At 45.1% G+C, this 25,570-nt stretch overlaps 1 protein-coding gene across 1 annotated transcript in view; it reads left to right on the top strand.

Moving 5' to 3' along the window:
• LOC142304364 (diacylglycerol O-acyltransferase 2-like) overlaps window positions 1–19,078 on the top strand; it is a 48,545-nt gene extending 29,467 nt beyond the window's left edge. The window contains exons 8-9 of the mRNA XM_075346668.1: window positions 2,480–2,682; window positions 14,968–19,078. Coding sequence (XP_075202783.1) covers window positions 2,480–2,682; window positions 14,968–15,122 — 358 coding nt within the window. The 3' untranslated portion in view covers window positions 15,123–19,078. The remainder of the gene's footprint in view (window positions 1–2,479; window positions 2,683–14,967) is intronic.
• Window positions 19,079–25,570: the final 6,492 nt, after the last annotated feature.

Raw genomic sequence — 25,570 nt, 5'->3', positions numbered from 1 at the left:
CTGGATCAGGGCTCTGTGGGGGCTGGATCAGGCGCTTTGGAGGCTGGATCAGGCGCTTTGGAGACTGGATCAGGGCTCTGCGAGGGCTGGATCAGGGCTCTGTGGGGGCTGGATCAGGGCTCTGCGAGGGCTGGATCAGGGCTCTGCGAGGGCTGGATCAGGCTCTAGGGGGGGCCAGATCAGGCTCTGCAGGGGGTTGGATCAGGCTCTTTGGAGGCTGGATCAGGCGCTTTGCAGGCTGGATCAGGGCTCTGCAGTGGCTGGATCAGGGTTCTGCGAGGGCTGGATCAGGGCTCTGCAGTGGCTGGATCAGGGTTCTGCGAGGGCTGGATCAGGGCTCTGTGGGGGCTGGATCAGGGCTCTGCGAGGGCTGGATCAGGGCTCTGCGAGGGCTGGATCAGGCTCTACGGGGGTCAGATCAGGCTTTGCAGGGGCCAGATCAGGGCTCTGCGGGGGCTGGATCATTCTCTGCGAGGGCTAGATCAGGCTCTGCGGGGGCCAGGTCAGGCTTTCCAGGGGCTGGATCAGGCTCTGCAGAGGCTGGATCAGGCTCTACGGGGGCCAGATCAGGCTCTGCGGAGGCTGGATCACGCTCTGCGGGGGCCAGATCAGGCTCTTTGGAGGCTGGATCAGGCACTTTGGAGGTTGTATCAGGGCTCTGCAGTGGCTGGATCAGGCTCTATGGGGGCTAGGTTAGGCTCTACAGGGGCCAGATCAGGGCTCTGCAGGTGGCTGGGTCAGGATCTGCGGGGGCCAGGTCAGGCTTTCCGTGGGCCAGATCAGGCTCTGCAGGTGGCTGGATCAGGCTCTTTGGAGGCTGGATTAGGCGCTTTGGAGGCTGGATTAGGGCCCTGCAGTGGCTGGATCATGGTTCTGTGGGGGCCAGATCAGGCTCTACAGGGGGCTGGATCAGGCTCTTTGGAGGCTGGATCAGACTCTTTGGAGGCTGGATCAGGGCTCTGCAGTGGCTGGATCAGGGTTCTGCGGGGGCTGGATCAGGGCTCTGCGAGGGCTGGTTCAGGGCTCTGTGGGGGCCGAATCAGGCGCTTTGGAGGCTGGATCAGGCGCTTTGCAGGCTGGATCAGGGCTCTGCAGTGGCTGGATCAGGGTTCTGCGAGGGCTGGATCAGGGCTCTGCAGTGGCTGGATCAGGGTTCTGCGGGGGCTGGATCAGGGCTCTGCGAGAGCTGGATCAGGGCTCTGCGAGGGCTGGATCAGGCTCTAGGGGGGACAGATCAGGCTCTGCAGGGGGTTGGATCAGGCTCTTTGGAGGCTGGATCAGGCGCTTTGCAGGCTGGATCAGGGCTCTGCAGTGGCTGGATCAGGGTTCTGCGAGGGCTGGATTAGGGCTCTGCAGTGGCTGGATCAAGGCTCTGCGAGGGCTGGATCAGAGCTCTGTGGGGGCTGGATCAGGGCTCTGTGGGGGCTGGATCAGGGTTCTGCGAGGGCTGGATCAGGGCTCTGCAGTGGCTGGATCAGAGCTCTGTGGGGGCTGGATCAGGGCTCTGTGGGGGCTGCATCAGGGTTCTGCGAGAGCTGGATCAGGGCTCTGTGGGGGCTGGATCAGGGCTGTGCGGGGGCTGGATCAGGGCTCTGCGGGGGCTGGATCAGGGCTCTGCAGGGGCTGGATCAGGGCTCTGTGGGGGCTGGATCAGGGCTGTGCGGGGGTTGGATCAGGGCTGTGCGGGGGCTGGATCAGGGCTCTGTGGGGGCTGATCAGGCTCTTTGGAGGCTGGATCAGGGCTCTGCGGGGGCTGGATCAGAGCTCTGTGTGTTGCTGGATCAGGGCTCTGTGGGGGCTGCATCAGGGTTCTGCGAGGGCTGGATCAGGGCTCTGTGGGGGCTGGATCAGGCTCTTTGGAGGCTGGATCAGGCCTCTGCGGGGGCTGGATCAGGCACTTTAGAGTCTGGATCAGGGCTCTGCGAGGGCTGGATCGGGGCTGTGTGGGGGCCGGATCATCACCTCTATGACTCTATGTTATTAATGACCTTGGCTGGATATTTGGTTTCGTTTGCATTTTGATCATTAATAAGAAATAAACCATTAACGCTTTTATTGTTGGAAGCGTCTTACTTTGTAGCATTCTTTTCACTACTGTATTTCACCAACTTACTCTGCAGCATTGTACAGAGATTATCGCCATTACTCATATTAGTCCCTGTCCTCTTCCAAATGAATCATCAGTTCTCCCCCTCCCCATTAGTAATTGAGTCTTATGAACAATTTGGCACCATTGCCTTCTATAATCCCTACTAATGGCTGCAGAATGAGGTAACTGAGATCCGGTCAGTGAGTTGGTTATTTTTCTGAGCTCCTTTCAGCTGATTTGTGACCACATGAAAGTAGAATGTGCAACAACAACAAAAAAGGCTGTAAAGGAAAAGGGTGCAACATTTATAATGAAACCCAAATGTAAAAATGCAAATACAATATACACTATATGATCTTTGCGCCTGGTGACGTGTCGCTGTGATTTCAGGGCGGACCTGGTTCCCGTGTATTCCTTCGGAGAGAACGATCTCTATGAGCAGGTGCGCTTCTCCCCGGACTCCTGGGGCTGGAAACTTCAGCTCCTATTCCAGAAACATGTCGGATTTGCCCCCTGTCTATTTAAAGGCACAGCGGTGTTCGGGGAGGCCAGCTGGGGCCTGAACCCCTTCCCTCGCCCCGTGACCTCTGTGGGTAAGTAACAGCCAGTGAATAGGGAACATCACAATGATAAAAATGAGGCCCCTTTACAGGAGCCGCCTGACACCAGCACACGCCACCATAAAGACCGGCGGCCTCAGGCTGCAGAGCATTGCGCACTGACCCTGCAGGGGAGGGGGCGGCTGAGACATGGCCTTATTGTCTAGGGGGAACTATATTCATCAGATCAAGAAAGATAGTCTGCAGAATGTCAGAATATGGGGAAGATGATCTGCACAATGGAGCGGCTATACTACCTGTTATGTCGGGGTGAGATGCTCTGCAGTGGGCTGGTGCACATTATGTCTGGGTGAGATGCTCTGAAGAGAGCTGGTGCACATTATGTCTGGGTGAGATGCTCTGAAGAGAGCTGGTGCATATTATGTCTGGGTGAGATGCTCTGCAGTGGGCTGGTGCACATTATGTCGGGGTGAGATGCTCTGCAGTGGGCTGGTGCACATTATGTCGGGGTGAGATGCTCTGCAGTGGGCTGGTGCACATTATGTCTGGGTGAGATGCTCTGCAGAGAGCTGGTGCACATTATGTCGGGGTGAGATGCTCTGCAGTGGGCTGGTGCACATTATGTCGGGGTGAGATGCTCTGCAGTGGGCTGGTGCACATTATGTCGGGGTGAGATGCTCTGCAGTGGGCTGGTGCACATTATGTCTGGGTTGCAGTGGGCTGCTGCACATCATGTCAGGGTGAGATGCTCTGCAGTGGGCTGCTGCATATTATGTCGGGGTGAGATGCTCTGCAGTGGGCTGCTGCATATTATATCGGGGTGAGATGCTCTGCAGTGGGCTGCTGCACATCATGTCGGGGTGAGATGCTCTGCAGTGGGCTGGTGCACATTATGTCTCAGTGAGATGCTCTGCAGTGGGCTGCTGCACAACATGTCGGGGTGAGATGCTCTGCAGTGGGCTGGTGCACATTATGTCTCAGTGAGATGCTCTGCAGTGGGCTGCTGCACATCATGTCGGGGTGAGATGCTCTGCAGTGGGCTGCTGCATATTATGTCTGGGTGAGATGCTCTGCAGTGGGCTGCTGCACATCATGTCGGGGTGAGATGCTCTGCAGTGGGCTGGTGCACATTATGTCTCAGTGAGATGCTCTGCAGTGGGCTGGTGCACATCATGTCGGGGTGAGATGCTCTGCAGTGGGCTGCTGCACATCATGTCGGGGTGAGATGCTCTGCAGTGGGCTGGTGCACATCATGTCGGGGTGAGATGCTCTGCAGTGGGCTGCTGCACATTATGTCGGGGTGAGATGCTCTGCAGTGGGCTGGTGCACATTATGTCTGGGTTGCAGTGGGCTGCTGCACATCAAGTCAGGGTGAGATGCTCTGCAGTGGGCTGCTGCATATTATGTTGGGGTGAGATGCTCTGCAGTGGGCTGCTGCATATTATGTCGGGATGAGATGCTCTGCAGTGGGCTGCTGCACATCATGTCGGGGTGAGATGCTCTGCAGTGGGCTGGTGCACATTATGTTGGGGTGAGATGCTCTGCAGTGGGCTGGTGCACATTATGTCTCAGTGAGATGCTCTGCAGTGGGCTGCTGCACAACATGTCGGGGTGAGATGCTCTGCAGTGGGCTGGTGCACATTATGTCTCAGTGAGATGCTCTGCAGTGGGCTGCTGCACATCATGTCGGGGTGAGATGCTCTGCAGTGGGCTGCTGCATATTATGTCTGGGTGAGATGCTCTGCAGTGGGCTGCTGCACATCATGTCGGGGTGAGATGCTCTGCAGTGGGCTGGTGCACATTATGTCTCAGTGAGATGCTCTGCAGTGGGCTGGTGCACATTATGTCAGGGTGAGATGCTCTGCAGTGGGCTGGTGCACATTATGTCTGGGTGAGATGCTCTGCAGTGGGCTGGTGCACATCATGTCGGGGTGAGATGCTCTGCAGTGGGCTGGTGCACATTATGTCGGGGTGAGATGCTCTGCAGTGGGCTGCTGCACATTATGTCGGGGTGAGATGCTCTGCAGTGGGCTGCTGCATATTATGTCAGGGTGAGATGCTCTGCAGTGGGCTGCTGCACATTATGTCGGGGTGAGATGCTCTGCAGTGGGCTGGTGCACATTATGTCGGGGTGAGATGCTCTGCAGTGGGCTGCTGCACATTATGTCAGGGTGAGATGCTCTGCAGTGGGCTGCTGCATATTATGTCAGGGTGAGATGCTCTGCAGTGGGCTGCTGCATATTATGTCGGGGTGAGATGCTCTGCAGTGGGCTGGTGCATATTATGTCAGGGTGAGATGCTCTGCAGTGGGCTGGTGCACATTATGTCGGGGTGAGATGCTCTGCAGTGGGCTGCTGCACATTATGTCAGGGTGAGATGCTCTGCAGTGGGCTGCTGCACATTATGTCAGGGTGAGATGCTCTGCAGTGGGCTGGTGCACATTATGTCGGGGTGAGATGCGCTGCAGTGGGCTGGTGCACATCATGTAGGGGTGAGATGCTCTGCAGTGGGCTGCTGCACATTATGTCAGGGTGAGATGCTCTGCAGTGGGCTGGTGCACATCATGTAGGGGTGAGATGCTCTGCAGTGGGCTGGTGCACATTATGTCTCAGTGAGATGCTCTGCAGTGGGTTGCTGCACATTATGCGTGGGTGAGATGCTCTGCAGTGGGCTGGTGCACATTGGGTCAGATGCTCTGCAGAGGGATGGTGCACTTTATGTATGTGTGAGCTGGTGCACTGTTGTGGTGAGATGCTCTGCAGTGAGGGTGGCACACATTGGGTGAGATGCTCTGCACTGTCTGGGTGAGATGCTCTGCAGTGGGTGTAATTCCAGGTTCCGGTAACATTAGATGCAGATTCTGTGTCATCTGGTTACAGAGATACTGAGAACACAGAGAGATAGAGGACGAGGGCACAGAGAGCGGGGAGAGGGCGCAGCGGGGGGCAGAGGGGGCACTGGACCCCGGAGGGGGGAGCGGATACACCACAGCCTGGCAGAGCGGGGGGCACACAGGAAGAAAAGGGGAAAGAAAAGAGAAGAACACAAAGAGAAGGACACAGAGGACGAGGAGGGGGCAGCGAGAGACGAGGGGGAAGAAAAGCTGCCATAATGGCAGGGGGACAGATGGAGTATACAGACACCGGAGGAAGGGAGAGGACACAGTAATGAGGGGCCGCAATCAATGGGAGTGGGAGATCTATATAATCAGAGGGGGGGACGAATAGGGGCTACCCAAAATGGTCCACCTGATATCTATTCCATCAGCTTTAACTGTTTACTAATAATGTGGAGCATGTATAGTGCATATAAATATATAACTAATGCTGCCCCTATGTACAAGAATATAACTACTATAATACTGCCCCTATGTACAAGAATATAACTACTATAATACTGCCCCTATGTACAAGAATATAACTACTATAATACTGCCCCTATGTACAAGAATATAACTACTATAATACTGCCCCTATGTACAAGAATATAACTACTATAATACTGCCCCTATGTACAAGAATATAACTACTATAATACTGCCCCCTATGTACAAGAATATAACTACTATAATACTGCCCCTATGTACAAGAATATAACTACTATAATACTGCCCCTATGTACAAGAATATAACTACTATAATACTGCCCCTATGTACAAGAATATAACTACTATAATACTGCCCCTATGTACAAGAATATAACTACTATAATACTGTCCCTATGTACAAGAATATAACTACTATAATACTGCCCCTATGTACAAGAATATAACTACTATAATACTGCTCCTATGTACAAGAATATAACTACTATAATACTGCCCCTATGTACAAGAATATAACTACTATATAATACTGCCCCCTATGTACAAGAATATAACTACTATAATACTGCCCCTATGTACAAGAATATAACTACTATAATACTGCCCCTATGTACAAGAATATAACTACTATAATACTGCCCCTATATACAAGAATATAACTACTATAATACTGCCCCTATGTACAAGAATATAACTACTATAACACTGCCCCCTATGTACAGGAATATAACTACTATAATACTGCCCCTATGTACAAGAATATAACTACTATAATACTGCCCCTATGTACAAGAATATAACTACTATAATACTGCCCCCTATGTACAGGAATATAACTACTATAATACTGCCCCTATGTACAAGAATATAACTACTATAATACTGCCCCTATGTACAAGAATATAACTACTATAATACTGCCCCTATGTACAAGAATATAACTACAATAATACTGCCCGTATGTACAAGAATATAACTACTATAATACTGCCCCCTATGTACAAGAATATAACTACTATAATACTGCCCCTATGTACAAGAATATAACTACAATAATACTGCCCGTATGTACAAGAATATAACTACTATAATACTGCCCCTATGTACAAGAATATAACTACTATAATACTGCCCCCTATGTACAAGAATATAACTACTATAATACTGCCTCTATGTACAAGAATATAACTACTATAATTCTGCCTCTATGTACAAGAATATAACTACTATAATACAGCCCCTATGTACAAGAATATAACTACTATAATACTGCCCCTATGTACAAGAATATAACTACTATAATACTGCCCCCTATGTACAGGAATATAACTACTATAATACTGCCCCTATGTACAAGAATATAACTACTATAATACTGCCCCTATGTACAAGAATATAACTACTATAATACTGCCCCCTATGTACAGGAATATAACTACTATAATACTGCCCCTATGTACAAGAATATAACTACTATAATACTGCCCCTATGTACAAGAATATAACTACTATAATACTGCCCCCTATGTACAAGAATATAACTACTATAATACTGCCCCCTATGTACAGGAATATAACTACTATAATACTGCCTCTATGTACAAGAATATAACTACTATAATTCTGCCTCTATGTACAAGAATATAACTACTATAATACAGCCCCTATGTACAAGAATATAACTACTATAATACTGCCCCTATGTACAAGAATATAACTACTATAATACTGCCCCCTATGTACAGGAATATAACTACTATAATACTGCCCCCTATGTACAAGAATATAACTACTATAATACTGCCCCCTATGTACAAGAATATAACTACTATAATACTGCCCCTATGTACAAGAATATAACTACAATAATACTGCCCGTATGTACAAGAATATAACTACTATAATACTGCCCCTATGTACAAGAATATAACTACTATAATACTGCCCCCTATGTACAAGAATATAACTACTATAATACTGCCTCTATGTACAAGAATATAACTACTATAATTCTGCCTCTATGTACAAGAATATAACTACTATAATACAGCCCCTATGTACAAGAATATAACTACTATAATACTGCCCCTATGTACAAGAATATAACTACTATAATACTGCCCCTATGTACAAGAATATAACTACTATAATACTGCCCCTATGTACAAGAATATAACTACTATAATACTGCCCCCTATGTACAAGAATATAACTACTATAATACTGCCCCTATGTACAAGAATATAACTACTATAATACTGCCCCCTATGTACAAGAATATAACTACTATAATACTGCCCCTATGTACAAGAATATAACTACTATAATACTGCCCCCTATGTACAAGAATATAACTACTATAATACTGCCCCTATGTACAAGAATATAACTACTATAATACTGCCCCTATGTACAAGAATATAATTACTATAATACTGCCCCTATGTACAAGAATATAACTACTATAATACTGCCCCTATGTACAAGAATATAACTATTATAATACTGCCCCTATGTACAAGAATATAACTACTATAATACTGCCCCTATGTACAAGAATATAACTATTATAATACTGCCCCTATGTACAAGAATATAACTACTATAATACTGCCCCTATGTACAAGAATATAACTACTATAATACTGCCCCCTATGTACAATAAATATAACTACTATAATACTGCCCCTATGTACAAGAATATAACTACTATAATACTGCTCCTATGTACAAGAATATAACTACTATAATACTGCCCCTATGTACAAGAATATAATTACTATAATACTGCCCCTATGTACAAGAATATAACTACTATAATACTGCCCCTATGTACAAGAATATAACTATTATAATACTGCCCCTATGTACAAGAATATAACTACTATAATACTGCTCCTATGTACAAGAATATAACTACTATAATACTGCCCCTATGTACAAGAATATAACTACTATAATACTGCCCCCTATGTACAAGAATATAACTACTATAATACTGCCCCTATGTACAAGAATATAACTACTATAATACTGCCCCTATGTACAAGAATATAATTACTATAATACTGCCCCTATGTACAAGAATATAACTACTATAATACTGCCCCTATGTACAAGAATATAACTATTATAATACTGCCCCTATGTACAAGAATATAACTACTATAATACTGCCCCTATGTACAAGAATATAACTATTATAATACTGCCCCTATGTACAAGAATATAACTACTATAATACTGCCCCTATGTACAAGAATATAACTACTATAATACTGCCCCCTATGTACAATAAATATAACTACTATAATACTGCCCCCTATGTACAAGAATATAACTACTATAATACTGCCCCTATGTACAAGAATATAATTACTATAATACTGCCCCTATGTACAAGAATATAACTACTATAATACTGCCCCTATGTACAAGAATATAACTATTATAATACTGCCCCCTATGTACAAGAATATAACTACTATAATACTGCCCCCTATGTACAAGAATATAACTACTATAATACTGCCCCTATGTACAAGAATATAACTACTATAATACTGCTCCTATGTACAAGAATATAACTACTATAATACTGCCCCTATGTACAAGAATATAACTACTATAATACTGCCCCCTATGTACAATAAATATAACTACTATAATACTGCCCCTATGTACAAGAATATAACTACTATAATACTGCCCCCAAGCTGTGAGGTTGTGTGTGAGCAGTTCTCCTGATGTCTGGAGCAAGCCCAGGGCGGGGAAGCTCCCCAGGCAAGGCCCAGGCTTCCCGGCCTACACTGGGACATGGCTCCCAGGCCTCTTCCATTGGGAATACCACCCCCAGAGTCGCTGTGAGACCTGTGACTGTTGCACAAAGCTCCAGCAAGAAAGGAGAATCTAAGGAATCGGTGTGTAATGTTTTGGGAGGAAAACCAACTCCAAGTGCAGCAAAGAAGCCGGAATATGTCCCTAAAGAAAAGCAGCAAAGTGTTAAGTCTTGTGATTCCTGCAGAGAAGCCCCGGTCAGTGCACAGCTCCAGCCGCAGCTCAGCCTCCATCACCATCAGGTGTGCAGCTCAGCTCTCCGGCCCGCAGACAGAGGACGTCTTTGGAGAAGCAGACCCTGCAAGAAAATCTCCGGCAGCAGCATGTGGTGTCCGGCATGGCGAGCTCAGGCCGCACCAGGTCGCAGTCCGGTGCCAGCGGTAAGCAAGTCCCAGTGCCTGGGTCCAGCAAGACCACCATGCAGACATCTGTGGTGGAGGCCTGTAACAAGCCTGTGTTCAAGGTCCCTGCACCTGTGGCCGAGCCTGAAGCTGTGGATACAGTGTGTGTGCCCGAGCCGCAGCTAGCGGATGAGATGCCTGGACTAGTCAGAAGACTGGGTGAGTTACGGTCGATGAAAGGCATGCTGCAGGCGGAGATAGACTGTCTCTATAATCTAAGGGCCACTTTAGATCCTGCCCTGACCTCTGTGTGTGACCAGAGACTGAACAAAAAGGGTTTGGAGCTGGCGAGTGTGGTGCAGGACATGGACACTGTGCTGGAGAGTGTGGTGCAGGACATGGACTCTGTGCTGGCGAGTGTGGTGCAGGACATGGACTCTGTGCTGGAGAGTGTGGTGCAGGACATGGACTCTGTGCTGGCGAGTGTGGTGCAGGACATGGACTCTGTGCTGGAGAGTGTGGTGCAGGACATGGACACTGTGCTGGAGAGTGTGGTGCAGGACATGGACTCTGTGCTGGCGAGTGTGGTGCAGGACATGGACTCTGTGCTGGAGAGTGTGGTGCAGGACATGGACACTGTGCTGGAGAGTATGGGGCCCCTGGTGCAGGACATGGACACTGTGCTGGAGAGTATGGGGCCCCTGAAGGAGACCTATATGACCCAGGAATGTTTGGCCTCCCATAGGCAGGACTGTGCTGTGGAGACCCCTGCTGTGCAGTCAGAGGCCGCTCGGGACGAGACCCCCCAACAGCAGACGCGACCGGTGATACAGGCGGCCAGATTCTGTTTTCTGGATGGGACACAACTGCAGCTACAGGAGCTTACACCTCAGACTGTGGAGGCACTACAAGTCCCAGAGTGCCCCGCACAGGAGCAGGACCTTCCATGTGTGACTGTCTGTGCTGTGGAGGCCGGTGCACAGGCTGGGGATGGTGTTGTTGTGCCTGTGGGGTCGGGGGCTGGAGGGGATTCACAGTCTGTGATGGACATTGCACAATGTGATGATGATGATGATGCTGCTCATGTTGATGTGCATGACATATGTGATTTTCCCCCTTTGCTGTCTAACCCGCAAGGTGTACCAGCCCCCCCTGCTACAGACCCTCGTCCTGTCCGTCAGCCCAGGGTGTCCCGGCAGGTGCCCCCCAGGAATGCCTGGAGCCGCGGCGCCCCATCCTTCACCTCCGGAGCCCAGTATACCGGCCAGACTTTCAAGCGTATTAATGTTGTACGTTTTAAGTACATAGGTCCCAAGGAGGTTCTGCCGCAGCGCAGGTTTGTGGTGAGGGAGCTGCTGTGCCACCAGATGGGGTTTGTACCGCGTGAGATCCTGGCGGTCTCTAATCTGCAGGACGGGCAGGGCTATGACGTCAGCTTTAAGCTCATGTCTGCCCTGGACAGGTTCTGGGCCGATTACCCCAAGTTCCGGGACACCGAGGGCTGGAATGAGTTTTTGTTGGTCCCTATTTCTAGGCCTGATACTGTCACTGTGAATGTCACCTTCTGGAATGAGGCCGTTCCCCCACAGGACATCGAGGTGTGGCTCCGGAGACATTGTGACCTCGTCTCTGGACTCTCCAAGGTCAGAGATGAGGACGGTATCTGGACTATGGGGTGGAAGGTACAGGTGAAGCTGAGGCAATATAATAACATCACTGCCCACCTACCCAACTCCTTCTTCATTGGGAGGGAGAAGGGGAGATGTTACTACCCCGGGCAGCCCCGAAAGTGCTTCAAATGTGGTAAGACTGGTCATCTGGCCAATGCCTGTACCGTGGTGAAGTGTAGCCTGTGTGGGGACATCGGTCATATCGCTGCAGACTGCCGGGACGTCAGGTGCAACCTCTGTGGTAAGATGGGCCATCCTCACAGGGACTGTCCAGACGCCTGGCACAACATCTGCAGAGAGTTCCCTGATGAGGATGTGATGGCAGGGGCTGAGGCTCAGGAGGTGGTGGCAGAGGCTCAGGAGGTGGAGGCTCAGGAGGTGGTGGCAGAGGCTCAGGAGGTGGTGGCAGTGGCCCAGGAGGAGGTTTTACCATCAGGAGAGGTACTGCCCAACTCCGATGTCCCCCGGGTGTCCGCTCAGCTAATACCAGTACCAGAGCAGGAGGGTGAGGAGGGGAACATGGAGGTCGTCCCTCAGGTCCGGCAGTCTCAGGTGGCCCCCCCTTCAGCATCTGTATCTGATGACTGGACCATTAGTCAGAATAAAAGGAAGAAGAAGGACGCGTCCTCCCGTAGACCTGAGGCTGCATGTGACAGGGCTAGTAAGAAGGTCCAGAGCTCTGTGGGTGCGATGGTCGTGTCCAACAAGTATGGGGCTTTGTCCCATGATGATGATTTTGAGAGGGAATTGGGGACACTTGAATGTGACAGGGACATAGAGGAACATCCCCCGCCAAAGCGGAGGCCCCTCTCTGTAGACCCTCAGGTAGAATCTGCCATGGACACCGGTGGTGGACAGAATGTCCCTGACTCGGGATGATGAGTATCACTCTGCTCCTTCTATATATTATATGGTGATTGCTGAGTTTCATTGATGCTTCATTCCCCCGCACAGGTGTGGACTCGTTATTTATTTCTGTGTTTGATCTGATTATTTAGTGCCGGTGTCTGTGTAACCTCAGTGATTTGTGACTTGTATTAATGTGAGTTTTTGTTTCTTATTCATGTATTTATGTTTGTTTTTTCTAATAAAAATTGCCCCTATGTACAAGAATATAACTACTATAATACTGCCCCTATGTACAAGAATATAACTACTATAATACTGCCCCTATGTACAAGAATATAACTACTATAATACTGCTCCTATGTACAAGAATATAACTACTATAATACTGCCCCTATGTACAAGAATATAACTACTATAATACTGCTCCTATGTACAAGAATATAACTACTATAATACTGCCCCTATGTACAAGAATATAACTACTATAATACTGCCCCCTATGTACAATAAATATAACTACTATAATACTGCCCCTATGTACAAGAATATAACTACTATAATACTGTCCTCTATGTACAAGAATATAACTACTATAATACTGCCCCTATGTACTGGAATATAACTACTATAATACTGCCCCCTATGTACAAGAATATAACTACTATAATACTGCCCCTATGTACAAGAATATAACTACTATAATACTGCCCCCTATGTACAAGAATATAACTACTACAATACTGCTCCTATGTACAAGAATATAACTGCTATAATACTGCCCCCTATGTACAAGAATATAACTACTACAATACTGCTCCTATGTACAAGAATATAACTACTATAATACTGCCCCCTATGTACAAGAATATAACTACTATAATACTGCCCCTATGTACAAGAATATAACTACTATAATACTGCCCCTATGTACTGGAATATAACTACTATAATACTGCCCCCTATGTACAAGAAAATAACTACTATAATACTGCCCCTATGTACAAGAATATAACTACTATAATACTGCTCCTATGTACAAGAATATAACTACTATAATACTGCCCCTATGTACAAGAATATAACTACTATAATACTGCCCCCTATGTACAATAAATATAACTACTATAATACTGCCCCTATGTACAAGAATATAACTACTATAATACTGCCCCTATGTACTGGAATATAACTACTATAATACTGCCCCCTATGTACAAGAATATATCTACTATAATACTGCTCCTATGTACAAGAAAATAACTACTATAATACTGCCCCTATGTACAAGAATATAACTACTACAATACTGCTCCTATGTACAAGAATATAACTGCTATAATACTGCCCCTATGTACAAGAAAATAACTACTATAATACTGCCCCTATGTACAAGAATATAACTACTATAATACTGCCCCTATGTACAAGAAAATAACTACTATAATACTGCCCCTATGTACAAGAATATAACTACTATAATACTGCCCCTATGTACTGGAATATAACTACTATAATACTGCCCCCTATGTACAAGAATATATCTACTATAATACTGCTCCTATGTACAAGAAAATAACTACTATAATACTGCCCCTATGTACAAGAATATAACTACTATAATACTGCCCCTATGCACAAGAATATAACTACTATAATACTGCTCCTATGTACAAGAATATAACTACTATAATACTGTTCGTATATACAAGAATATAACTACTATAATACTGCCCCCTATGTACAAGAATATAACTACTATAATACTGCCCCCTATGTACAAGAATATAACTACTATAATACTTCTCCTATGTACAAGAATATAACTACTATAATACTGCCCCCTACGTACAAGAATATAACTACTATAATACTGCTCCTATGTACAAGAAAATAACTACTATAATACTGCCCCTATGTACAAGAATATAACTACTATAATACTGCTGCTATGTACAAGAATATAACTACTATAATACTGCTGCTATGTACAGGAATATAACTACTATAATACTGCCTCCTATGTACAAGAATATAACTACTATAATACTGCTCCTATGTACAAGAATATAACTACTATAATACTGCCCCTATGTACAAGAATATAACTACTATAATACTGCCCCTATGTACAAGAATATAACTACTATAATACTGCCCCCTATGTACAAGAATATAACTACTATAATACTGCCCCCTATATACAGGAATATAACTATTATAATACTGCCTCTTATAGTGTAGAATATGGAGTTGAATTAACCCCTTTTTTTATTAACTCTCTTAATTTTCATTACAGTTGGAAAGCCCATCCGTGTTCCGCACTGTCCGGTGCCGTCAGAGAGTGAAGTGGAGCAGTATCACGCACTCTACATACAGGGCCTTAAGGAGCTGTTTGACGAGTACAAGGTGTCCTGTGGACTTTCCGCATCTGATAGTCTAAAAGTCATTTGACTTTTCAGTTTTTTGGAAGAAAAAACGGAAAAATCCATAAAACGGATGAACTTTAAACCCAGAGATCAGGTGGACGTCTACCAGAACTTTAGGTTAAGATATGAGCGTTAATCTTCTTGTGGACTTTCTAGCTGTGAGATTTCGTACAATGAGTTCTGCCCTTAATTCCTGTCTGTGTAAACCATAAAAAAACACGAGTGATTGAGCCAGAGGTCGTTCTCAATTTACCTAAATGAAGCCCAGGAACGAGTACGATCTTCTTCAAAACCTTCCTCCATGTGTCAATGTGGAGAATAACTTTGAATCACTATTATTTAGGTCCGGTTTTCCATTTTTGAAGAGGTTAACGATCCTAAAAACCATATAGAAAAATCATTTCTTCTGGCAAAAATTTGAAATGGTTGAACATGAACAGGAACCATCTTTGAAAATCTTTGAAGACAATTTGTCACCAAGCAAGAGTGAATAGTTTTTACCCTTATTATGTTCCAGTTGTTCTCCTGAGTATTTTGTTTTTTGTTTTTCGTAAATCGGACAAACGGTTCAAAAGATATGAGACTTTTTAATTATGTCTACATTTTACTGGCTCCTCTGGGGCGGGTTTTAGGCTGCTTTGCATTATTAGCCACGCCCTCTTGCAAAGTCCATAAAAATTTGCACTAAATAAAAAGGCCCATATCTCTGGAACCGTATGGTGGATTTCCAAAAAACAAAAAGTGTCTGACTCAGGGAACCAGCGGGAATCCTATAGGAGTAAAATTAGTCACTTTTGAGTTTGTTGACAGAGTCCCATTAAAAGGTGTTTTTCTAAAAAATTTTTGGTATGTCATGAGAGTCACTGTTTCCTCATTATAGATGGTCACCTCTTACTCAAGACAGAAATTACCTTTGTTGGTATCAGTAAGGTCTGGTAACCTTCAACCAATACCATCACACTTTTTTGGCTTGTCTGTGGCTTAAAAATGGCCGTACATTTTACGACTTAGATCAATGGTTGAACACCCGTTAAATGATCACATGGTGACTGTAGTTGACCAATACATGTTAGGTGACATCTGACGAAGGACGAACAATCTATAAGGAAACATCTTTGGCCAACAAAATATCTTTCCCGTTGATGATGGTTTGCCTTTAACAAACGATTATTTTAGCCTATCAATTTTTCCCTCAACAAACTATCGTTTAGGTTGAAATTGTTTTTGTTTTTTTTATATCAATTTTAGTGTGAGGTCAGTGGTAGGAATGGATGAAAGATCTAGACTTAATGTGATGCCTATGGGCTAAACAGAAGTTCTCGAATGGAGGATGGCATTGTCCTCGCGTCTTGTTGGGCTTTCTAGATCTACAATTTTACAGAAGGCTTGTGACAAACTAAATTCTGATTCAGCATTTTTATGGTGACATCACAATTTTGAAAAACATAAAGTGTTAGATCGTCAATAAAAATATATCCAAAAAGCTTATAAAGTGACATCACTGGGGAAACGTTAACTGTGCATCAAAAAGTGGGCTTCATTTAGAAGATTGAATTTGAGGTCTGTATTGTTCCTCACAAACCTTGACTGGCCTGGAACATGCTGCTGGTCAAGTCCTGACACCAAGCACCAAAATCAGAAAAGAAATAGTCAACTTTTTCATCAATGGAGGAAAAGTTGAAGTCTAGGCCAAGACCTTCATCTACTTTAGGTTTTTGTAGCCAAGTCAATTTTGGTTAATGGACCTCAAAGACACCAACCCATTGTTTCCTGCGTATACTACTCTTCCTCTAAAAATTTATTATAAATGGTTACACTTTTAAGTCACATTAGATGGAAAAATCAAGATTATGGTTAGCTTTACGGGAGAGGGGTGAGGGATGACATCGATAAGGTCAGTTTTGGTCTTTGAGAATAACTCTACCAAGGTCTACCACCAGAGTGGTTCAACCAGTTCTGTGGTCAGAAATCCAAGATGATGAGTTGGAGAAAAGGACCACACTCAACATTGAGTTGTTTACTGATACCAACTGGTGACCACACACTGCTCAGTTACACATATGCCTTATACCCAATAAAAAAATTGACCATGTGTAGTCCATTAATTGAATTTGAGGTTGGTATTGTTCTTCTCAAACCTTGACTGGAACATGCTTCTGGTCAAGTCCTGACACCAAGAGGTGGTCAACTTTTAAATCAACGGAGGGAAAGTTGAAGCCCAGGCCAAGATCTTTATATAGTTTGGATTTTGGAAGCCAAGTCAACTTTGGTTAATGGACCTCAAAGATACCAACTCATTCTTTCCTGTATATACTACTATTCCTCTGAAAACATATCATAAATGGTTACCTTTTTAAGTTCTGTTAGATGGAAACATCAAGATTAGGTTTAGATTTACAGAAGAGGGCTGAGGGATGACATTGATAAGGTCAGATTTGGTCTTCGAAGATGACTCTACTAGGGTCTAAAAATCAGAGCAGTTCAGCCAGTTCTGTAGTCGAAAATCCAAGACGATGAGTTAGAAAAAAGGACCACACTCAACTTTGAGTTGCCCACGAATACCCACCGGTCACCACACAGTGCTCAGTTAGTCATATGCATACTACCCATTAAATTAAGTCAACAGTTATTCTTCTGTCTCAAGGGAGTCTCAAAATAAATTATATAAATCGAAGAAGGTTCTTTCAGCCCAAATTATCCTTTTCTCCAGTCTGTCCATGTGGCCCCACAGATTTAGCCACTACGCATGGAAAGGGACGTTGCAGGACCTTTATGATTCCTGATAAAGAACTAATCCGTCTTCCTAAAACATGAACCCTCAGAAGTTATCAGATTTTTGTTAGTTGAGGTGGGTAGTTTCCTTCCAAATCCTTGATTGGATCATACTGAAGGTCCAGTCCAAACATCTCAAGACTCTAATCATCAAAAACTAAGAGGAGCTAGTCATTTTATTTTTGTTCCAATATAATGGGATAATCCTCACGAATCCAAGTCAAGACCTACTTCTAACTTTGTTTTGGTGGCCAAGTCAACTGGGGTAACCTACCAAAAAGATACCAACCCCTTCTTTCCTGCATATATTACTTGTTGACCACCATTTAACTAAAACAGTTTTGACCAATGTTATTACTAGAGGTTCTGCTGTACAATAGACTGCCTCGCTATTCAGTACAGACTTGTTTTAGGTCCCACAAAGAGGTGTCAAAGAGAAGAAAGCAGAAGAGTCATGGAGCTGTAAGATTGAAGACTATTTTTTTTGCGAGATTTGCATCATCTTTGTTCTGAGACTGGAGGAAAACCTTCTAGTAAAAGGAGGAAAGCTTTGTATCTAGGCCAAGGAAATATCTCAGGATCTTTAAGAAGGATTGACGAAAGGGCAAGGAGCAGCCAGGAGGTAAGGATTAAAGGTCCTCAATGATAAAGGGTGTAAAGGTGAGGGCACATCTGAGAGATTGTGATGTTTATTGGTAGAACTTTTGGAGATGATAATAGGGAACAGAATTTTTTTTTTTTCTAAAGGAATCAAATCCGATATAATGTTGAACTCATTCCAAGAGATAATTATAAGTGTTGCCTCCTCGTACAAAAAGTTTTCACACCAAGTGAGGTTTTCCACAGTTTTTTCACGTTCTATCCACAAACTTACATGTCTTTTATGTGATATACCAACACTAACTAGCAGGTATTTGTGAAGTGTAAAGGAAATAATACAAGGTTTTCTAAATATTTTAAATCTGAAAATTGTGATGTGCATTTGTATTCAGCCCCCTGTAATCTGATGGCCCTAAATCAAATCCTGAGTGACCAATTGTCTCCAGAAGTCGCCTAATTAGTAAATTGACTCCATCTGGGTGTACTTTCTTCTCAGTATAACTAAACCTGATCGATGAAGGCTTCACAGGTTTTTTTAAACATTAAAGATCAAACAGCATCATGAAAACCAAGGAACCCACCAGACAGGTCAGGGATAAAGTTGTGGAGAAGAGTAAAGCAGGGTTAGGTTATAACCAATAGCCCAAGCTCTGAACATCTCTTGGAGCACTTTTCAATCCATCAACCAAAAATGGAAGGGGTATGGTACAATGGCAAACCTACCAAGACATGACCGTCCACCGACATTGACATCCCAAGAAGGTGAGCAGTAATTAGAGAAGCAGCTAAAAGGCCATGGTCACTGGAGGAGCCGCACAGATCACAGCTCAGGGGGAGAATGTGTCCACAGGACGACTATTAGTCCTATACTCCACAAATCTGTCCTTTATGGAAGAGTGGCACTGGCAAGTAAAACATTTTTTAAACCAAAAAGCCATAAGAAGTACTGTTTGCTGTTTGCAAAAACCAATGGAGGAGACACAGAGAGCAGTGGAGAAAGGTGATTTGGTCAGATGGGACCAAACGACAACTTTTTCGGCTAAATGCAAAACACTATGTGTGGTGGAAAACTAAGCCTGCACAACACCCTGAAAACACCCTCCCCACCATCATACATAGTGGAAGTGTAGCGCCCCTGAATACATCAGGGTGCTACAGGGAACTGCATCCTTACCCAGGGTGCAGGGCCTACCCCCCATGGTTCCAGGTACCCAGGAAATCGGTGTCACTCCCATCTGCACCACAAATCCCAACCCACACCTCACATCATGACCTGTCAGACACACCAGTGGGTTGGTCCAGCTGAACAGGACCACCCACCTAGGGGTCAGGCAGACTGGGGAGGAAGAGAGAGCTCCCAAAGTGACAGGAGATGGAGTGTTAGCTCCCGGGGAGATACCGTAGTAAGGAGACGTTGGGTCGCAAGCAGTGATCCGGGACCAGAGGTGTTGGTGACCAGGTTCAGGGACTGACAGAACTGACCGGTACCGAGCACGACGAGGTACAGGACTCTAGGTCAGGAGCCGATTCAATGTCCTGGCAATTAACCTGCAGAGGAAGGGGTGCTTCAGGGACCTTCCAAGGAGCTCAAAGATTGAGGGCATCAGCACAACGAGGGGGACAGGTTTTCCAGACTAAGCAACCCACTGAGGTCCCAAGCGCCAGCCCTTAAGAGCACGGTTACACTACACATAGTGAGCAGGGCCCCCAACAGCTTCAAGCCACGGGGACCATCAACGGACAACAAATTGTGCATGGAGGCAGGCTCCGAATCACTACGTGACACCGGTGGGACCGGGTACACGGACGGGCTCCCGACAGCGTCAGCTGTACACAGAGACTTGGTTAAGAACAGTGTGTGACTCAGTTTATCTCTGCCGTACAGTGCATCAACCACCACAGTGAGTACACCTGCCCCTGCACCCTGCCTCCCTTCACCTGAACACCGGGGCCTTCCCTACCTGCGGAGGGACTGTCACCTTGCTGCTTCACACCATCTGCCCCGGTCCTCCCTCCAGCAGCGGTGGTACTCCCATTACTGCAACCCGCAGGTGGCATCACAAACATTACTCCCTTGTAATTACCCTCTTCATTGACTGGCCGCTGAGCCCCGGGTCCGGAAACCCTCGAACCACATCGATCCCGGATCGGAGCAGTTCGCCTGCTTAGGGGCAGCACAGAGGCAGCATCCTGCTGTGCGGAGGCTTTTCTTCAGCAGAGGCAGGGAAGCTGGTCAGAGGTGATGGGAAGATGGATGGAGCTAAATACAGGACAATCCTGGAGAAAAACCTGTTAGAGGCTGCAAAAGACTTGAGACTCAGGTGTACGTTCACCTTCCAGCAGGACAATGACCATAAACATCCTGCCGGAGATTAAATGGATGGATTAGGTGGATTAGGTCAGAGCATATTCCTCTGTGTGAGCGGCCCAGTCATAGTCCAGAATGAAATCCCACTGAGAATCTGTGACGAGACATGAAAATTGCTGATCACAGACGTCTCCATCCAATCTCACTGGAGAACTCAAGTGCAAAGAAGAAGGAAAAATGTCACCTGTAGATGTGCAAAGCTGGTAGAGACATCCCCCAAAAGACAGAAAGGTGGTCCTACAAAGAATCGATGAATAAACCTCACACAGGAAATTTTAGACAGGGTTTGTCACAATGGAGTGATCCCCAAAAAAGTGATGGATGGTTACTGGTTAAACATCCGAAGGCACCAACATTTTTTTGATGTCCAAAGTCTACAAGGATGCCACCAATCCCCCAGGACATCCCATTGTCTTGGGGATTGGTGGCATCTGTGATCCCATTTGCAAATTTATCAACTTTTCTCTCAAACCCCTGGTGCACAATTTGCCATTGTATGTTCGAGATACTACAGATGTGCTGACTCCACATTGATCATGATACGTGGTCGGTGATGGCCAATGTGGAGTCCCTCTATACAGGATGGTTTGGAGGTGGCTCACCTTTTCCTTGAAGCCAGTAGTTGGGATGGCCCTATCTGTGGACTAGTTATTGAATTACTGGAATTTACTTGAACTTCTAATGTTTTCTTATTTAAAGATAGATTCTTCCTGCAGAGATGTGGCACCGCAATGGGCGCAGCACGTACGCCACCGTATGCTAATTTATTTCTTGGTCTGTGGGAAAGAGGATTATTTGATAAAAACTCCCACTTTCTCAAACATGTGGTAATTTGGCTTACATATATTGACGACGTGCTGCTCCTGCGGCAGGGTGCCAGGTCTGGGATGGAGGAAATTATGAAACAAATAAATCAGAATAATTATAAATATCAAACTGATTTATATTGCACATCAGAAACGGATTGAGTTTTTAGATATTTGTTTTGAAGTGGGGGATGATGGCGTCAGATGGATATTCGCAGGAAGGAAACTTCTGTGAACCCTCTCCAGCCAATACACGATCCATCATTAGGGCAGTTTTTGGGGGTCAGACATGCCTGCTCCACAGATCAGAAATGTGAAGCACAGGCTCAGGACCAGAAGGAACGATTCCAACAAAGGGGATACAGTAATCGTAATATAAAAAAGAGGTATCTTAGGGCGTAGCGAACCCCATGGGAGCACCTTGTCTTCAAATCGAGTCTCCCCAAAAGTCAGGAATGGGAAGTCAGATTTATCTGTGGAATCAGATGAGGGATTCATGGTCCAAACATTGTTGGAATGTCCTAAAAACTGACACCTGATATCTCTGACTTTCCTCTAATGACACCCTGAAAAGTGAGAAATGTTTGTCTTGGTAGATAAACCCTACGTGACAAAAATAACCGATTTATAGGGAGAATGAGGGCAGGGTGTGTCCCATGTGGGGATTTCTTGGCTTGTGGTGACAAAAACATAATTAGAGAAGTGAGATTTGATTCCGATGACAAGTGACATTTTAAGATCTTCAGATATATTGCTCGCAGTAGCGTATATGTCATCTATCCTGCTACGTGTTCTTGTCATAAAGTAAATATTGGGCTGACGTGGAGCTAGCTCCGGATCAGAACAAGGGATTCATTCTAGCCCCGGGTCTAGTGACACATGGTGCCATTGCCCTTACACTGTTTGACTTGAGGGAAACGTTTTAGATATCCGTCCACAATCTTCTCACAATAATTGGTGGAATTTGGGCTGATTCCTCCTGACAGAAATGGTGTAGCTGAGTCATATTTGTAGGTCACTGCTCACACATACATTTTCTATAGGATTGAGATCAGGGCTTTATGATGGCCACTCCAAATCATTGAGTTTGTTATCCTTAAGCCACTTTGTAACCAGTTTCGCAGTAGCTTCGTGTCACTTCCCATTTGGAAGACCCATTTCTGCCCAAGCTTTAAGTTCCTGGCTGATGTCTTGAGATGTTGCTTTAGTATTGTTGGTATATGCAACAGATGAGGACTTCTTTGTATGTGTGAAGGAGGCCTTTATGCTAATCTAACAGTAGATGGCGATGTTGTGTAAAGTTTCCTTACTCACTGTATTGTAAAAAAGTATTTTGTTTTTCGTTCTGGTTTTGGTTTCTTTTCCTGATACAATGCTGTATGACTGTGCATATTTTTACCTCGTGCTCTGAGAAGTAAAGATCTTGTTGTCCCATGTAATCTGCTCTGTGAACTTTGTTCTGCAACTGGGAAGCTAGAAGATGTGCAACAAGTATTGCCACATGATCTTCTTTCCTCATTATGCCATCTATTTTGTGAAGTGCACCAGTCCCTCCTGCAGCAAAACAACCCCAACAACATGATGCTGCCGCCCCCGTGTTTTATAGTTGAGATGATGTTCTTAGACTTCAAAGCTTCTCCTTTTTTCCTCCAAATGTAACAATGGTCATTATGGCCAAACAGTTTGTCAGACCACAGGACATGTCTCAAAAATTTCAGCTCTTTGTTCCTGTGTGCATTTGCAATCATTAATCTGTCTTTTTTCTGTTTCTTTTGGAGTAATGGCTTCTTCCTGGCAGAGAGGCTTTCAGCCCATGTTAATACAGTGCTCGTTTCACTGTGGATAATGACACAATCTTACCAGCTTCCTCCAGTATCTTCACAAGGTCTTTTGCTTTTGTTCTTGGGTTGATGCACATGTCTGACCAAAGCATGTTCATCTCTAGCACACAGAACATGTCTCCTTCCTGAGCGGTATGATGGATGGACATTCCCATCTTCTTTGTACTTGCGTATAATTGTTTGTACAGATGAATGAGGCACCTTCAGGTCTCTGGAAATTGCATGTAAGGGTGAACCAGACTTATGCAAGTCCACAAATCTCTTCCTGAGATCTTGGCTGATTTCTTTTGTGTGTTTTCAGGTGTGCATTACAATACACCCACAGGTGTGTCTCTAACTAACTCAGATGTTGCCAATAAACCTATCAGAAGCTTCCAAAGACATGACATCATCATATGGGCGGTCCCATATTGTTTAAAGGCATAGTGCTCTTAGTGTATGTAAACTCTTGACTTTGCAGAAAGTAATAAAGATGTCTTAAAACATTCTCTCTCTCTCATTATTCTGGAATTTTGCAAATAGAAATATTTTTGGTTCCTAATTGACCGAAAACGGGAAAGGTTTATTCTGATATCATGTCACGTTGTGAGAAAAATCTGTAGATGTGTCTGTCTGTATAGACAGCCGAGGAAAAAACCTGCAGATGTGTCTGTATAGACAGCCGAGGAAAAAACCTGCAGATGTGTCTTTTTAGAGAGCAGAGGGAAAAACCTACAGATGTGTCTGTATAGAGAGTGGAGGGAAAAACCTGCAGATGTGTCTGTATAGAGAGCGGAGGGAAAAAGCTGAAGATGTGTCTGTATAGAGAGGAGGGAAAAACCTGCAGATGTGTCTGTATAGAGAGCGGAGGGAAAAAGTTGCAGATGTGTCTTTATAGAGTGAAGGGAAAAACCTGCAGATGTGTCTGTATAGAGAGCGGAGGGAAAAAGCTGCAGATGTGTCTTTATAGAGTGAAAGGAAAAACTTGCAGATGTGTCTGTATAGAAAGCGGAGGGAAAAACCTGCAGATGTGTCTGTATAGAGAGCGGAGAGAAAAACCTGCATATGTGTCTGTATAGAAAGCGGAGGGAAAAAGCTGCAGATGTGTCTGTATAGAGAGTGGAGGGGAAAAACCTACAGATGTGTCTGTAAAAAGAGCGGGGAGAAAAACCTGTAGATGTGTCTGTATAGAGAGCGGAGGGAAGAACCTGCAGATGTGTCTGTATAGTGTGTGAGGGAAAAACCTGCAGATGTGTCTGTATAGAGAGCGGAGGGAAAAACCTGAAGATGTGTCTGTATAGAGAGCGGAGGGAAAAACCTGCAGATGTGTCTGTATAGAGAGTGGAGGAAAAAACCTACAGATGTGTCTGTATAGAGAGCGGAGGGAAAAACCTGCAGATGTGTCTGTATGGACACCGGAGGGAGAAACCTGCAGATGTGTCTGTATAGAGAGCGGAGGGAAGAACCTGCAGATGTGTCTGTATAGTGTGCGAGGGAAAAACCTGCAGATGTGTTTGTATAGAGAGCGGAGGGAAAAACCTGCAGATGTGTCTGTATAGAGAGCGGAGGGAAAAACCTGCAGATGTGTCTGTATAGAGAGCGGAGGGAAAAACCTGCAGATGTGTCTGTATAGAGAGTGGAGGAAAAAACCTACAGATGTGTCTGTATAGAGAGCGGAGGGAAAAACCTGCAGATGTGTCTGTATAGAGAGTGGAGGAAAAAACCTACAGATGTGTCTGTATAGAGAGCGGAGGGAAAAACCTGCAGATGTGTCTGTATAGAGAGCGGAGGGAGAAACCTGCAGATGTGTCTGTATAGAGAGCGGAGAGAAAAAGCTGCAGATGTGTCTGTATAGAGAGTGGGGGGAAACTTCTGGTTTCAACTGTATCTGCTCTGGACCACCAGGGATGATTACATTGCCACTTCATTACCCTAGACCACCATGAATGCTTGCCGTAATACCTCACCCTGACCACTAGGGGAGTCTAATGTTAACCCACAAAGAACACTAGACCACCAGGAATGCTTCCTTCCCTGCCAACCATTATGGAGTGTTATATTATCAAATTTCTGCCCATACTGTCACTCGCTTTCCTAGCAAGGCTTT

The sequence above is a fragment of the Anomaloglossus baeobatrachus genome, chromosome 4, assembly GCF_048569485.1.
Source record: "Anomaloglossus baeobatrachus isolate aAnoBae1 chromosome 4, aAnoBae1.hap1, whole genome shotgun sequence".
In the NCBI taxonomy this organism is placed as follows: Eukaryota; Metazoa; Chordata; class Amphibia; order Anura; family Aromobatidae; genus Anomaloglossus; species Anomaloglossus baeobatrachus.
The sequence above is the reverse complement of the archived record's forward strand: the minus strand, read 5'-3'. Positions and strand labels throughout refer to the sequence as shown.